This window comes from Choristoneura fumiferana, chromosome 25 (assembly GCF_025370935.1).
Source record: "Choristoneura fumiferana chromosome 25, NRCan_CFum_1, whole genome shotgun sequence".
In the NCBI taxonomy this organism is placed as follows: domain Eukaryota; kingdom Metazoa; phylum Arthropoda; class Insecta; order Lepidoptera; family Tortricidae; genus Choristoneura; species Choristoneura fumiferana.
The window spans coordinates 4307724-4322399 of NC_133496.1; the positions used below are offsets into that span (position 1 = coordinate 4307724).

General features: G+C 36.9%; 1 protein-coding gene across 4 annotated transcripts in view; it reads left to right on the top strand.

Moving 5' to 3' along the window:
- The window catches only part of LOC141442455 (probable G-protein coupled receptor No18), a gene marked incomplete at its 3' end in the record, with an annotated part of 67478 nt that extends 53121 nt beyond the window's left edge, over positions 1-14357 (top strand). Inside the window, 4 exon segments of one of the 4 annotated variants that reach the window (XM_074107456.1) lie at positions 517-579; positions 1302-1703; positions 12185-12413; positions 14174-14357. In XM_074107456.1, the coding sequence (XP_073963557.1) occupies positions 1331-1703; positions 12185-12413; positions 14174-14357 (786 nt within the window). 4 annotated transcript variants of the gene reach the window in all.
- Between the last annotated feature and the right edge of the window lie 319 nt (positions 14358-14676).

A 14676-nucleotide genomic window follows, 5' to 3' on the forward strand; every position in this document is an offset into this window, starting at 1 on the left:
AGATACAGCTGTTTACTAGTCAGGGATTGTCAATGGTATCGGAATTATTTCCTGGCTACGGAATTATTTTCTTTGAAATTAATAACTATTAAACAATAAGAAAACGTATTTTAATTAACGTGTGGCGACTGTATTTCCGCTTCCGTTTTGATCATTCATTATGCGCATGTGCGGATATAGACGTTCGTTTTTGGGTTTTTTACCATCTGTCTTCTGACTGACATTTTCTTCTAAATAGAAAATCCTATTCAGTTTATTGTGTTTTCCCATCGTTTTGTATATTATTATTAATTTCTTCTGTAATTCTGTTGGTGTAAATATACTGTATGGTGATAAGTGTGTGTTTCACTTCTTCATTTTGAACACTTCCCCATAAACGGTTAGACCTTCGCTAAGCACTAGCCTCACTAATAGGAACCCATGTAGTATTTTTATTGCATACACGGAATCGTCCCATCACTACAACCTACCCTACCCTTTTTCCTTATTTTGCAATCTCAGCTGAGGGTAGACGAGTAAAACATCTGTCTTATTGCAAATGTTGGATCGGAATATTGCAACCTTTAGAGGCAGATGAAAGTTAGTATTGCGTTTGCTTATATAAGTTAAAACAGTTGGAAAAACCAGTGAGTGCAGAACTATGTAAGGTATTAACTTGTTTTAACTACATGCTTTTTTGTGACACAGAATACATACTAGCATAACTTAAAAATAAATGTTTTAGACTATCGCGGACATTATTAATTTAATGATTTAAATTCTCGTGATCATGGCGCATGCAACTGTGTCTAAATATCGAGCTTCTCTAAAATCTAGGTACCTACGCGGAACAAAACCCAAATTTAAATCATAAAATTAGGTACATCATCTTTACATCCGGCCTTAACTGTCCCTTTGCTAAACACATGCCTCCTCTCATATGTGATGGCCCAATTTCAATACGGTTTTTTTCCGTGAAAGTAAGTTGACTTTTCGTGGTGGTTATTAGCTGTTTCAATAAAATCACTCCAGCCGTTAGAAAAAAATTTAACTTTTTGAAATGATAACGTTTGAGGGTTTTCAACTTTAATAAGTTTGAGAGAGAGAGAGGGAGAGAGAGAAACATGTATTTACACATGTCATATTCGATAGGTACACATAAAAATACATTAGAGGGAAATAATACAAAATTAATATCGAATAGTAGGCCGCAACTTTCAGTTACTGTGTTTAGTGTTGTTTTGTTAGGTTATTTTAATTGCGTATACAGGCTCCCAATTTTAATAATCTTGTTTCCCTTGTGACCAATTTTTTTTTTGCAGAAAATGCGGTCAAACAGCAGCTGAAACCCATGATATCACTAACCGACCTGGAAATCATCGAAAACCTCGTACAATGGAACAACACAGAACTCAGCATACTTATAGAAAACGGCGAAGAAAATGCGACCGAGTCAACTTATCAAATAGTACAAAATGTGTGTGCCAGCAGTAACAATAGTGAGTGCGGTTCGACTGTGTACGATACGTTTGAGTACAGTGTTGTTGTGCTACTGATGTTGTTGATAGTAGTTACTGTGATCGGTAATACTTTGATCATTTCGGCTGTGGTTACCACCAAGCGGTTGAGGACGGTCACCAACTGCTTCGTCACCAGCTTGGCGGTTGCTGATCTGCTGGTGGGCATTTTTGTAATGCCACCAGCAATTGCTGTTCATATAACTGGTGAGTTTGTGCTTAAATTCCTTAATAATTGCGATTGCGTCTTCGTTTTACCGTGGGTAAAATGCTTTGGTAGGTCTATCCCAGAGGTTCCCAAAGTGATCTAGGTGGACTGGATAAATAAAAAAGGATTAAGTATTATTTTTTTTCTTTTGAGTTTTTTCGGCGGTTTTTTTTTTTAGGTTACCCTGTGTTATGAAGGAAAGTGAGCGAGTGACGTAACAGTTGCTGGGATTATGGAAATCACTTTAAACTTCGAAAGTTCATATGTATAAATAATGCCACATACGATTTTTATCAAAATCGGTTAAACCTGTACTGACCTGATTATACAGCTTCAAAATCGTTAAGGTTTGTGAAAAGGCCCCTTACTAATTTTATCAATAATCGATTATATTTACGTCATGGTTATCTATCACTTGTGTTTCATGAGAAAAGTACATATCTAAATCAGAATAAAATTATCATAAAAGCTCGCTTAGACATTGAATTGTGCTGTGTTTGGGTTAAAATGTAATAGTACCTATAGGGCACTGTCAAACATACGAGGTTATAGAAACGTTTGATCACAATGTTGGATAACATGTCGTGTTCCTCGATAGAATCGTTAGTTATTTTTGTATGCTTTTAATAATATTACCCTTTATTAACTTTGTATAGCGTCTCTTATAAATTGTATTTTCCAGTCAGCAACGCCAATATCTGACACAGCAAAACGTGCAATAATATGTGATACGACTCTATTTCTTTTCTAGGGCCTTTGTCATACATTAATGCAGGTGACTGTACCTACAGAGATAGAGAATAGATAATAATATCTTGAATATCACATAAATAAATAGGTAGCTTTTACCTGTATGTCGGGTATAGTTATTAATTAAATACGTAATTATAAAACCTTTCATATGAAACTCAAAACAGGGTGACCCCACTTCACGCGACTGTAATTTGGTTTGGAATTTTAAATTCGTGTCTTTAAAAAGCTTGAATATATTACTTTTCGTGCTAGTTCCTCATTTAGGAGGGTTACAAATCCCTAGCCACTTAAATAAAAGAGTTAACAAGCTTTTAATTTACTTTGTTCGTAAATTAAGACTTTGTTTTACTCATTTCGACCCAGATTTAGAATTTTGTAATGAACTTTTATTTAGTTTCACCAGTTCCAGTGTCTCTTCTCTGTGCAATCAAGTCTTGAAAGTTAAATTTGACGCACTTCTCGTGGGCGGATTGACTTAAAATGTGGTATAGATAGCATTATTAAATGACAATACAGGTACAGGCAACAAAAGTATAGAAAGCAAAAGGAAGTTTTTTTTTAAGAAAGACTGAATATATTTATTTTGAACATTAAAGTACCTACCGTGAGCCTCACTCGTAATGAAAACGTTTCTTTTAATCGAGTTTAGTCAGATAAAATTATATCTTTAAACGAGTAATTCTTATAATTATATGTAATATATAGAAACAATAATTTTGATAATTGATCTAATTTGGTCTCATCTTTGAGAAAACGCGTGCCTTCGAACTTTCCCCCGAGCGAAGTTCAATCTCCCAATCCCAGATACTATTTTATTATACAAAGTAAAAGTTTATATTTATGATGCAGTATAAAGTTGGCCCCAAACTGGGCTGAGTTTTTATCAAAAACCTTTTCCACAAAGAGTTCAAATAAAATAAAAACGATTACGATTCTGAAAATAATCGTGTCCGGAATCAAAAAAGATCAGAAACCTCTTTCACTGAGGCAAAACAACGATCAACAAAGTAGGTAGGTACTTAGCGGGACCTGGGAGATCGCCTTTTATATGCAAATGTCCCCTGTGCGTGTGGTAAATCTGTGACACAGTTTGCATTTAGCTGACAGTACGGGATCGAGTATCTAACCTTGTACTGTGGGGTATCGTTGGATAAGTAGGTATTTTTAAACTATCAGGGGGTTGCTAAAACGATTTTTCGATTTAGTGATTTCTTTGCAAAATATTCAACTTTTTCATTCAAACCGAGCGTCCCCCCCTCTCTAAAATTTAAACCGGTGGGTGAAAATATTTAAAAAAATTCAGGATGATGATAAGTATATCAAACTTACAAGGAAAACTATAACGGTTAAGTTTTCTTGAGAATTATTAGTAGTTTAAGAGTAAATAGCAGCCTAAGGTATAAAATATACCTAAACTTGGAATATTCCGTACAAAATAGGAAATCCTTAGAAAAATATTAGTTATTTTTTGTAGTGGCTACGGAACCCTATTTCGGGCGTGTCAGACACCTTTTTTAGCTCAACACACACAGACGACGGGCGCGGGTCGTCTGTGTGTGGTGAGCTTTAAGCCATTCATATTTATCTGTCGTGTTGTGTCGTGACGCATCAGAACGGTTGGTATCGGTTTCACACATTTTATATGGTTGCGTACATTTATCATATGCAGTGTGTTGTGATGGCTTGTGTTGTGTCGCATCACAAGCTCTAGAGAGAGAGAGAGAGACAGAAAGAAAGAGAGACAGAGCATCAAAATGCAACATGACGGATAAATGTGAGTGCAGCTTTACTGTTTTTTATATTCCTACTGTGGAAAGATGTCTGACTTTCGATACAAAGAGCATGGGAGATTTGAGCGAGCAAGGTCTTATTTACCATTGAGCGTCCTCAGCTAAAAGAGGATAAAGAAAATTCAAAGAACAAAGTTTGACGTGGGCTCGCAAAAGGTTTTTAGTAGGGTTGGCATTTTTAGTGGAAGTGTAGGTGGTAGCGGAAGCGAGAGCTTGGCCTCTGCGGAAGAGCAGGTCAATGGATATAGAAGCGGAGTGGGAAGTGGGATAAAAACGTGATTTATTAATGGACTAGAAAGTTATAAATATTTATTTCAAGTAGTTGCAAACAGTATACTTAGGTATTTACAAGTAATTCTTAATCAATATTAACATTAAGAACGGGCAAATTATATCGAAAATACAAACTGAGACATGGATGCACAAACCAGAAAAAGAGACCAGCGCTGGGAATCGAACCCAGATCCTCAGCAATCTGTGCTGCGTGCTATAACCCCTACACCACCGCTGGACAGGAATCTAGACACGATTTTTTCCTATGCATACATATTTCAGGTTGCTTATTTCTACTACGCTACATATGCAGCAGCACTAGCGCCATCTATGTTCACATTCTTTCGGAACTAACCGCTCACCCAGACAAGAGATGTCGCTACTAAGCACCCAAATTATGATTGGTTTTTTGGATTCTTTTTGTATTTTTTATTTCAACTCCAAATTATTGTTACTTTTACTGGTATCCCGTGAAACCATATCGAAAACTGAGACATGGATGCACAGAAAAACCAGAAAAAAGAGACCAGCGCTGGGAATCGAACCCAGGCCCTCAGCAATCCGTGCTGTGTCCAGCGGTGGTGTAGGTGTTATAGCACGCAGCACGGATTGCTGAAGACCTGGGTTTTCTTTATTGGTTTAAATTTTCTTAGTTGCTTTTGTTACATTGTTTTTTACATATGACTAATGTCGGACACAATACTTTTACATGGCATACCGACGGACAACTTAATTATGACATTGTGCCAAAGATTATTTAACAGCCTAGTCAAAGATTACAATTACACCGTTGTAACACTAATTTAAGGGTAAATGAGTCGTTTTAGTTTTAAACTTTAGCTATTAACCCATGGCGTACGGAAACTAGTTTACCTTTATACATAATTACGGTTCACATAACGAACTTTTCACATAATTACTCTTTTGTAATGAGCCGTTTTTGTACCGCAATTCCGTTAAGCAATAAAATCTAATTTGTATCTAGAGCCCGCTTAATTTGGAACTCCTTCAACTGAACTGTGTTGTTACTTTTGTTGAGTTTAGTAAGATTTATTATTGGTCGTGTTTTATTTAAGACTGTAAAATAAGAAGTCTGGTATTTGATTGGCAATTAAATACTTACTTACATAATAAGATTATGTTAAAAAAATCATGTTTAATACAATTTTTTTTCTCTGACCGTTTTTTGTTCACTCTTTCAAGTCAATCTGATCACTGGAAGTGGGTCAAAACTAACTCCCAAAAAATACGAATCTGTTAAAGTAAATAATATATACCAGATTTCTTTAATTTATCGGAATTATCAGCAATAGTATCGCAAAATATTAAAAAAAGTATAGGTACTTTTGCGATTTTGGTAGGCCAAAGCTTATTATCTTGCAGAATTATTTAAGTATCCAAACAAGACGAGTATTTAACGAAGTCTTGCCAAAAACAAAAGTCATCTTACCTAATTGGAACAGATAATTGAGTCCACAACAATCGTCTAAAGTGTTTGCGAGGGTCCCGGCTATCGTTAGCTGCTTTAATGGAGCTGTCTGGGCCGGAGCGCGGCAATTTTTAACAATAACAAATGACTTGTTAGGCTGGTCTAGTGGTACCTACACTTCTAAGTCACTACGTTCTTAGGCTCCATTTCCGCCAGAGATGTGCGAGGATGTGTTGCGAGGAATCTAGAGACGCGGTAGCGTGTTAAGCCTAGTTCAAGCTAACAGACTGGCGAGCAGCACCGTGTGTAATTTTATCCGAACCATTTGGAGCCACTTTTGATCCCCTCATAACTCAAAAACTATTTCACATAAACATGTCAAATTTGGCTCATTTTATTGAAACTTGTGACATACATATGTGCTCCAAATTTCGGCTCAGGATGACTTCGTCCACAGTCCCATTTCGTCATGTTCTTAAATCGTCCACGATGCTATGTCGTCAGCCTACAATTCCTAAATCGCCACCTTACTAACTCGTCTACCTTCTGATATCGTTCATACCCCATTTTGTCTAAATTCCTATTTCGACCACAGTCCCAACTCCTCCACTTTCACGTTTTTAGAAACTTTAGGACCGTGGACATCCGACACCAAAAAATTTGTTCGCGAGGTGTCGGATAAACTAGTCGGCGTCTCTGGCGACCCCAGGGCCGGGTCTTTTTTTGCCCAGAGGCTGAGCTTAGCCGTGCAGCGAGGGAATGCCGCAAGCATACTAGGCACGATGCCCCGGGTAGGAGAGATACAGGGCTTAGATATTTTTTAATCTATATAATTGTTATCGTTTCTTTTTATACTATATTATGTTTGTTGAAATAAATAAAAAAGTCTGGATAATGAACTATGCAATAATGTTGACGAGTTGGCACTTGGCAAACTTGAGGATCATAGAAAAAAGTGCAAAATGAATATTCCTGTTCTTTGTTTTTCCATGAGAGCAAAGCCACGGGCATAAACTAGTAAATGGACACTTGCTACTAGTGTCAATATAAAAGGTTATTTTAATTTACTTACATGTTATTATCTGAACAATTCTGGAGCTTGTGCCACTATTTACAGAACTCGATCAAAGCAAGACGAATGAATTAAGTGACGAGTGTATTTTATATCACCTGGGATAAATGATTAGATAGACCGCCTACACAAATAGTACCTACCACCAGTCGTTCACGTATAAGTACTCTGTCTACTTTGTGGAATTAAACGAGACTTAAGTAATAGAACATGGTACATGCGCTAAATAATATCTACTTTTTTGTGATGCAGTGTGTTTATAAATCAATCGTCTTCTTCTTAGAAGGATATTATGATCAGCAAACTACTAACTAAGCATTTTGCATTCACTAAGCTAACTAAAAAGGTATTAACTAAACACTAAGCATTAACTAAGCATTTTGAGCTCAAATTGGAAAGAGAAAGAAAGAAAATATGTATTCGTGACTTTTGCTATGCATAGATAAATTTCCTTCACCCGGAACCACTAAAAGAAAAATAAAAGAAAAATATGAGCTTCTTGGAGGAGTTGGAGGGAACATTGGGGTCATCATTAGTAATTTAATTGGTAACTTGATTGTTAACCGCTCGACTAGTTTATTTAAATAATACACACGAAAGCACTAAGCTCTTTTTTATCTACATACAATTTTCCAAACATTTTAATTCACATAAACCAACTGCAGGGCTATTGGGGAGACATATGGACGTCCTACGTCCATAGATGATGATGGCTATTGCATTTACAAAACAATACTCTCCAACTGTATTGAAAATTGCCAGCGATCAAGTCTGCGTCTCTATCTCAGCAAGTGTAACATGACTAAACGACTACAACGACCCAGTGCGTCACTGGGCCTATTTCGAAATATGAAAATCGAAGTTCGTATTGTCCCGTCTCTCTCACTCTCATATTAAATTATTATTAGCATCGATTTTCGAATTTTGGAGTAGCCCCGCTGATATGGAGATATAAAAACAGGAAGCTAGGTGTGGATTATTGCCATTTATTTTATCAGTGTTTCGTCACTTCACAAGCCCAGTTTGTCGCTTCAAAGTTCAATATCTCAAAAACGGCTGAACCGATTTTGATAAAACATGTTGAAGAACCATCGCTAGAAAACCTGCTTTAAATTAAAAAAAAAGCATTCAAATCGGCCCACCCGTTTAAGAGGCGCACGCACACACGAACACACACACACACACACACATACGCACACACACACGCACACACACACACACACACACACACACACACACACACACACACACACACACTCACACACACACACACTCACACACTCACACACACACACTCACACACACTCACACACTCACACACACTCACACACTCGCACACACGCACGCACGCCCGCACGCACACACGATGGACCACTACAAACTCGTAGGAACTGTAACAATTTGGTAAAGTACATTACAAAAATGAAAAACGTGTCACCCGCAGAAGTTAAAAACTGCGTCGCAGGTAGCAACGCCCCCCTCCGTAAACAGCCACTAAATTCCAAAACTAATACAGGATCTAGGTATAACTATCTAAAATTTAATTACACTAAAGAAAAAAATATATATACTAGGTGTGGCTTGTAATATGAGCAAATAATTAAAACATAATATCATACTTCTCATGGGGTCAAAAGGTTCTCGAATGGCGTCCGCGGACCGGGAGACGAGCTGTCGGTAGGCCTCCAACAAGATGGAGCGACGACCTGGTTAAGATCGCGGGATCGCGGTGGATGCGAAAAGTACAAGACCGGTCTGAGTGGAGAGCCTTGGGGGAGGCCTATGTCCAGCAGTGGACGTCTTTCGGCTGACATGATGATGATGATGATGATCATACTTCTCAAACTGAATAACAATAGTTCAGCGACTTTTAAAAATAATGGAGTATTTGAAGACGACCAGATTATAGCTTTCAAGCAGGGAGGGAATTCGGCTCCAAAACTTAGGCCCGTCTTAAAAGTCCCTTTAGGTTTCCAATTTTGTAAACTCTTACGCATATTAAGTTCTGGGTTAAACTTGACGTTGTTACCAACTAACACAAATCGTGTTACTAGCGAGACATGTTTAGATAAAGGCTTACTTGTGTTTCAATTAAGTCAACGGTAAACTTAGGTCGTTCAAATTTGATTATAATCATTGTGTTAACGTACCGGTTTGAGTTAGTTCTGTATCTATTCAGTTCGTTGGCTTCGAAGTTGTCTTGCTGAAGACTACAGTTTAAAGTCTCAACACATTACACCGTATCGTGCCATGACCGTAATAAGAACGTCAAGCCCATAGGTACATGACACGCGACGGCCACGGTTGATTAGGAAGCGTACTAGTGATAGTCCCAATAGTTTTCGATACAAAACCAAAAAGTCGTTTCTGGGAAATTGCATACGTTTTTATAATAAAATTCCAAAAAATATTACAAATGAAACGGATACGAAAGTCAGATCTATTGTCAAGAAGACATTAATATCAAAGGCGTATTATAAAGTTAGGGATTCGATTTGTAGCATTCGAACATGGCGGATGTAGACGATATCTAATTTTGGTATTTCTGCTTCTTTGGCTAGTTGAAGTATAATTTTGATAGTGTTTTATGCGGCGATTAGCCTTGACAGTGAACAGTGATCACAAAATTCTATATTGCTCTCGTGTTTGACATTTCTTAATGCGCAAGTGGTCTCCGCATGGTTTCTGGAATTTTGCTATCAAGTTGCAAAAACTACAATCACCGTACAACATGCATAAGAAGAATATATTTATCTTTAATTTAACTGACATTGGCCCAAGCCTTATGGCCGCCATTAAGAGGAATAAATAAAAATAAATTATAAAGTTAATGATTATATCATAGACAGGGATATTTGGAAATAATTCCGATCCGCATTAGCGATCCCTTCAAATAGCGGCGTCTTTAGCCCATGTAGCGCCCGTGTGCAAATATTACTTATCACCATCTAGGAAGCGCACGGTCAAAATGGAATAGGTACAGTAACCAGCATTAGCGTGCAAAAATATCTGACACGTCCTTCCGGCCCTAGAAATAGAGTCGCATCAGATATTTCTACACGCTTGTTGTGTCAGATATTGGTGCTGGTGAGTGTACAAAGTGCCGCGGCCGGCGCCCCTAACACCGCTGCGCCCGTGTGCAACGCACACCCTGCACTATAGGTAAAGACGCCTCTGCCTTCAAATAGCGAACCTACTGTGTTAAAAATAAAGTTGTGTTAAATACTTGTGATGTACTTGTGAGATATCATTTAATAACATTGTAAATCTGTTTAAAAAAAATATGCCTCGTTGAGTTTCGTGCCGGATTCTTGTCAACAGAGGTTTTTCCGAACCGGTGGTAGATTTTTTTTGACATTCATAAGTGCTTGTTACAGCCTAAATTGAATAAAGATATTCTGAATTTGACTTTGACTATGAAAGAATATATGACACGTTGCTATTACGGCCATAATGGTATCACAGTGTAATGTACCTTTAGGGCTCGCGCTAGGAAATAAATCAAGTTTTTAGCGCAGTTACGTCAGCTTTACAAAATAAATAGTTGTAATAATTTTAGTCAGGGTTGCCGTCACTGAAACCAATGTGGTGGACTTTACTTTCAGAAATGTTAAGCCATAAAACGAGGTTTTCCGCTATGAAACTTGAGCACCTTAAGTCTAGTTTGAAACTGTTCATTACTTTCCGTTGTTCCAGCTTGTCTAGCTTCTATATAAAATCAATTTCACGTCAGCTTTAAGTTAATGGCTAAAATGAGAAACTTGAAGGCCATTATAGCTCTATTGTCTTACCTGTTCAGTCTGAAAGACTATTTTGCATCGATAAATATTGTGTAGGTACTAGTTTTAATCCGTGACTTATTTTGTGTGAAATATTAGACCCGGTATAGGGAATCTCTGGGCAAACATTTAACTTGACATAACATTTAATTGTTATAACAAGAAAATGTATATTATATATAACGGACTCGGCATAACGTTCAATAATACGCATAGCGTTGAAGTGGCATAATATTCAAAAAGAATAATACCTAATAAGTATGATATAAATACGCCTAATTTTATCACGCATAACTTTATGTATGACGCATCTAGTAAGTCCCATTAAACATAAACAATAATATTTAGTGATAAAAAAAATGGCTTCATTTTTCAATTTTGTACTTGATTAAGACGGATAGGGTCTGCTAGCCTTGAGTTTTTTTACCAGTCTTGTCAAATGCAAATAAAAATATTAGCAGTCTACGCCATTTTGTATAAAATTATTCAGAACCCCAAGAGAGCCCTTTCTATAAACGAATTTTGATAACGTTCAGATTTTATCGAGTGCTTGAAAGCTTTTAGGGAACTTATTTTGCTAATAAAACCTAAAGCAGACAAGGTCAACTTTTATTCCTCTTCCTTTATCCGTTTTTATTAGAAGCAAGTTATTTACGTCTTGTATTTTATGAGGCAAGTCCAGAATTTCCGGTTTAATAAAATATTTTCGTTTGTTGGGTCGATGCGGTTATTGAATGTACTTAGCCTATTTAGATGTAGCTATGTCACGTCAGCAAACCAAATGGCGATTTTTTTTTAAATATTATCTTCAATTATTACGGTGGTATGTACTTGTGGAAAAAAAAGGATATTATACTAAAAAAGAATGAAAATTTAACAGGAACAATTAATTAAAACAAAGATCTTACTTGTCAAACTGAACGACATTCAGCAACTTTTGAAAAGAATACGGTATTTGACAAATCCTGATTTTGCCATATCTTAATATAATTATGAAAATATAGATATACAGATAGCGAAGAGAAAATTTAAATCGGTTGAAAATTGGATTTATAGTGATTTTTTGAAAAATCTATATACCTGTCTCTTTCTCAAATGCTTTTCTCTATGCAACAAGTATGGCGGTACTGGCGTGTGACGTCACATGCTTCTGTCTAATCTTGAATTTCAAACCTTTATAACTTTGTTATTTGAAAGGTAGCTTAAAAATTGTTTTTCTATTCGATAACAGGCATTGTGTAGTTGTAATTTATAAAACATATACAAAACAGTCAAATACCGTATTAGTTTGACTGAATTGATAACCTCCTCCTTTTTTTGAAGTCGGTTAAAAAGCTGACGAAAAAGTGCAGCTTGATTCAACAATTCTATCCTCGCTTCACAGGTAAATGGGAGCTCGGTTGGATCCTCTGCGACATCTGGATAAGCCTGGACATCCTGCTCTGCACAGCGTCGATCCTTTCCCTCTGCGCCATCAGCGTGGACCGGTATCTGGCTGTGACACGGCCCTTGTCGTACTCCAGAAGACGAAGGTCTAAGAAGTTGGCGCTGACTATGATTTTCTTCGTCTGGATTTCCGCGATGGCTATCACTTGCCCGCCTATGTTTGGATGGTAAGTACCCCCCCGACTAGACTGACCCCTAGGGGACGTCCATAAATTTTGTCACATATTTTCAGGCGGTTTGTCATACAGGAACAAAATAATCAATAGGTACGTATGACAAGGGGTGAAGGGGCTGAAAATGTTGAAAATAGGTGAGACGTACTTTATGCCTGGCCCCCTATTCTCTTCTCACCTGATGAAAAGTGCGGATGAGGCCAAACGTGTATCTTACTGATTAAGTCTTTGACATCACTCTTGGACAGTGCTCAAGAGTGAACATTGTTGTTTGCCATAATTATCATCACCAAATCACCATGCAGAACTTGAAAAAGGTAAGCTTTTGGAGTTCGCATAACATGGATATACCCTGTCATTAAATTGTAGTTATCCAATGTATAATTTTATTTTACAAACGCAACTTTATTTAGACTGCTTTTCAATGTGAGTAGTGAATTGCAATGAACGGATTGCGTTAGGTTGATTTTGCATAACTCCATAAATAAATACTTAAATATTATTTATTTTCAGGGTGTATCCATATTAAGGGGTTAAGCACGCAGCACGGAATGCTGAGGACCTGGGTCCGATTCCCAGCGCTGGTCTCTTTTTCTGGTTTTTCTGTGCATCTATGTTTCAGATTGTATTTGCGGAATGTAATAGTGATAAGCTAACAAAAACGAGAACATATTTACCAAGTTTAAAAAAAAAAGTACTGGCTCAAGAAAAAAAGTTTGTCTTCTTATAATGTAATTGCAATTTCTTTGGAGAACCTTATGTCTCATTAGTTTTCTTTTTCATGTGCTAATATTTGTATAAAATTCCCTCGAAATAAGAAGCTTATCTTTATTATGAATCCAACCCTATAGTGTGGGGTATCGTTGGATAGATATTTTAAAACCATTAGGGGTTTGCTAAGACGATTTTTCGATTCAGTGATTTGTATGTGAAATATTCTACTTTAAAGTGCAAATTTTCATTAAAATCGAGCCCCCCCCTCTAAAATCTAAAAAAAAATCATAATGGTAGTAAGTATATTAAACTTCAAGGAAAACTATAACGGCTAAGTTTGTTTGAGAATTATTAGTAGTTTAACAGTAAATATAAAGTATAAAATGTACTTAAACTCGGAATATTCCGTACAAAATACGAAATCCTTAGAAAAATATTACTTTTTTTCGTAATGGCTACGGAACCCTATTTTGGGCGTGTCCAACACGCTCTTGGCCGGTTTTATAATCTTCGGCTGTTCTGACTGTCTTATTATTTTTGGCAAATGATTGTACACTAGATGTCATTCTATAAACACTTAGCAATGCTGTTTTAAAATTAACTGTTTTAATTTCTATCCTGTTGGCGAGTGCTTTTGAAAGTTGTAAATTGTAAAAAGTTGAATACTTAAGTAAGTTTAGATGACAGCTTCTTGACCAACTATCTGGCCCTTTGGCCCTTTTCACTCGCAATAATAGTTAAGGAGGTACAATCAGTAAACTTTAACTGGCCACGTGTAAGTCGGACTCGTGCACCAAAGGTTCCGTACAAATTTAGAAATTTCAAAACATACTATGAACAGTATCTACAATATATATCTAGCTACCCCCTGCTTCCTGCATTTTTTTATAGTTTAAAGCGGCAAAAGAAATACACATTATGTATACTAATTTGGATCCGTTTGTTACCCTTCATGTACGGATCACTAAATATCTTGTATTGAAAATATATTTAAAATAGTTAAGTGGGTACATATTTTATTTATTATCTTTACCTTCTAGGTATGAACCAAGCCACAACCAAGGCGGTATTTGCCGCTACAACCAGAACCCAGGCTACGTGGTCTTCTCAGCCATGGGGTCTTTCTTCCTCCCCATGGCCGTCATGGTGTATGTTTACGCCAGGATATCGTGCGTGGTGGCGAGACGGCACCATCAGCTCGCAACTAGCACCAAGTGCAGTAAGGTGAGATGCAAACTAGGCTTTTAACCTCGGCGGTATTGGGGGTATTGGGATGGGCGGGAATTCTCTGCCAAATTCGTTAATTTGTTCATTGAGAAAATTGATGTAGGGTAAACTTTTTAGCTACATGAAAAATTAATGATTGTTAAAACAAATTATTTGGTTCACATTAATTAGCATTGCTTTCAAGATAATAGCATTGATATTTCAGATTAGATAGTAAGGTAAGCAAACTTGAAAAATTGGGAAATACTTCATAATATTTACATGTGATGCCGTCTCTATTGTTTTGTTCGAATATTGGAGACGGCATCACATTTAA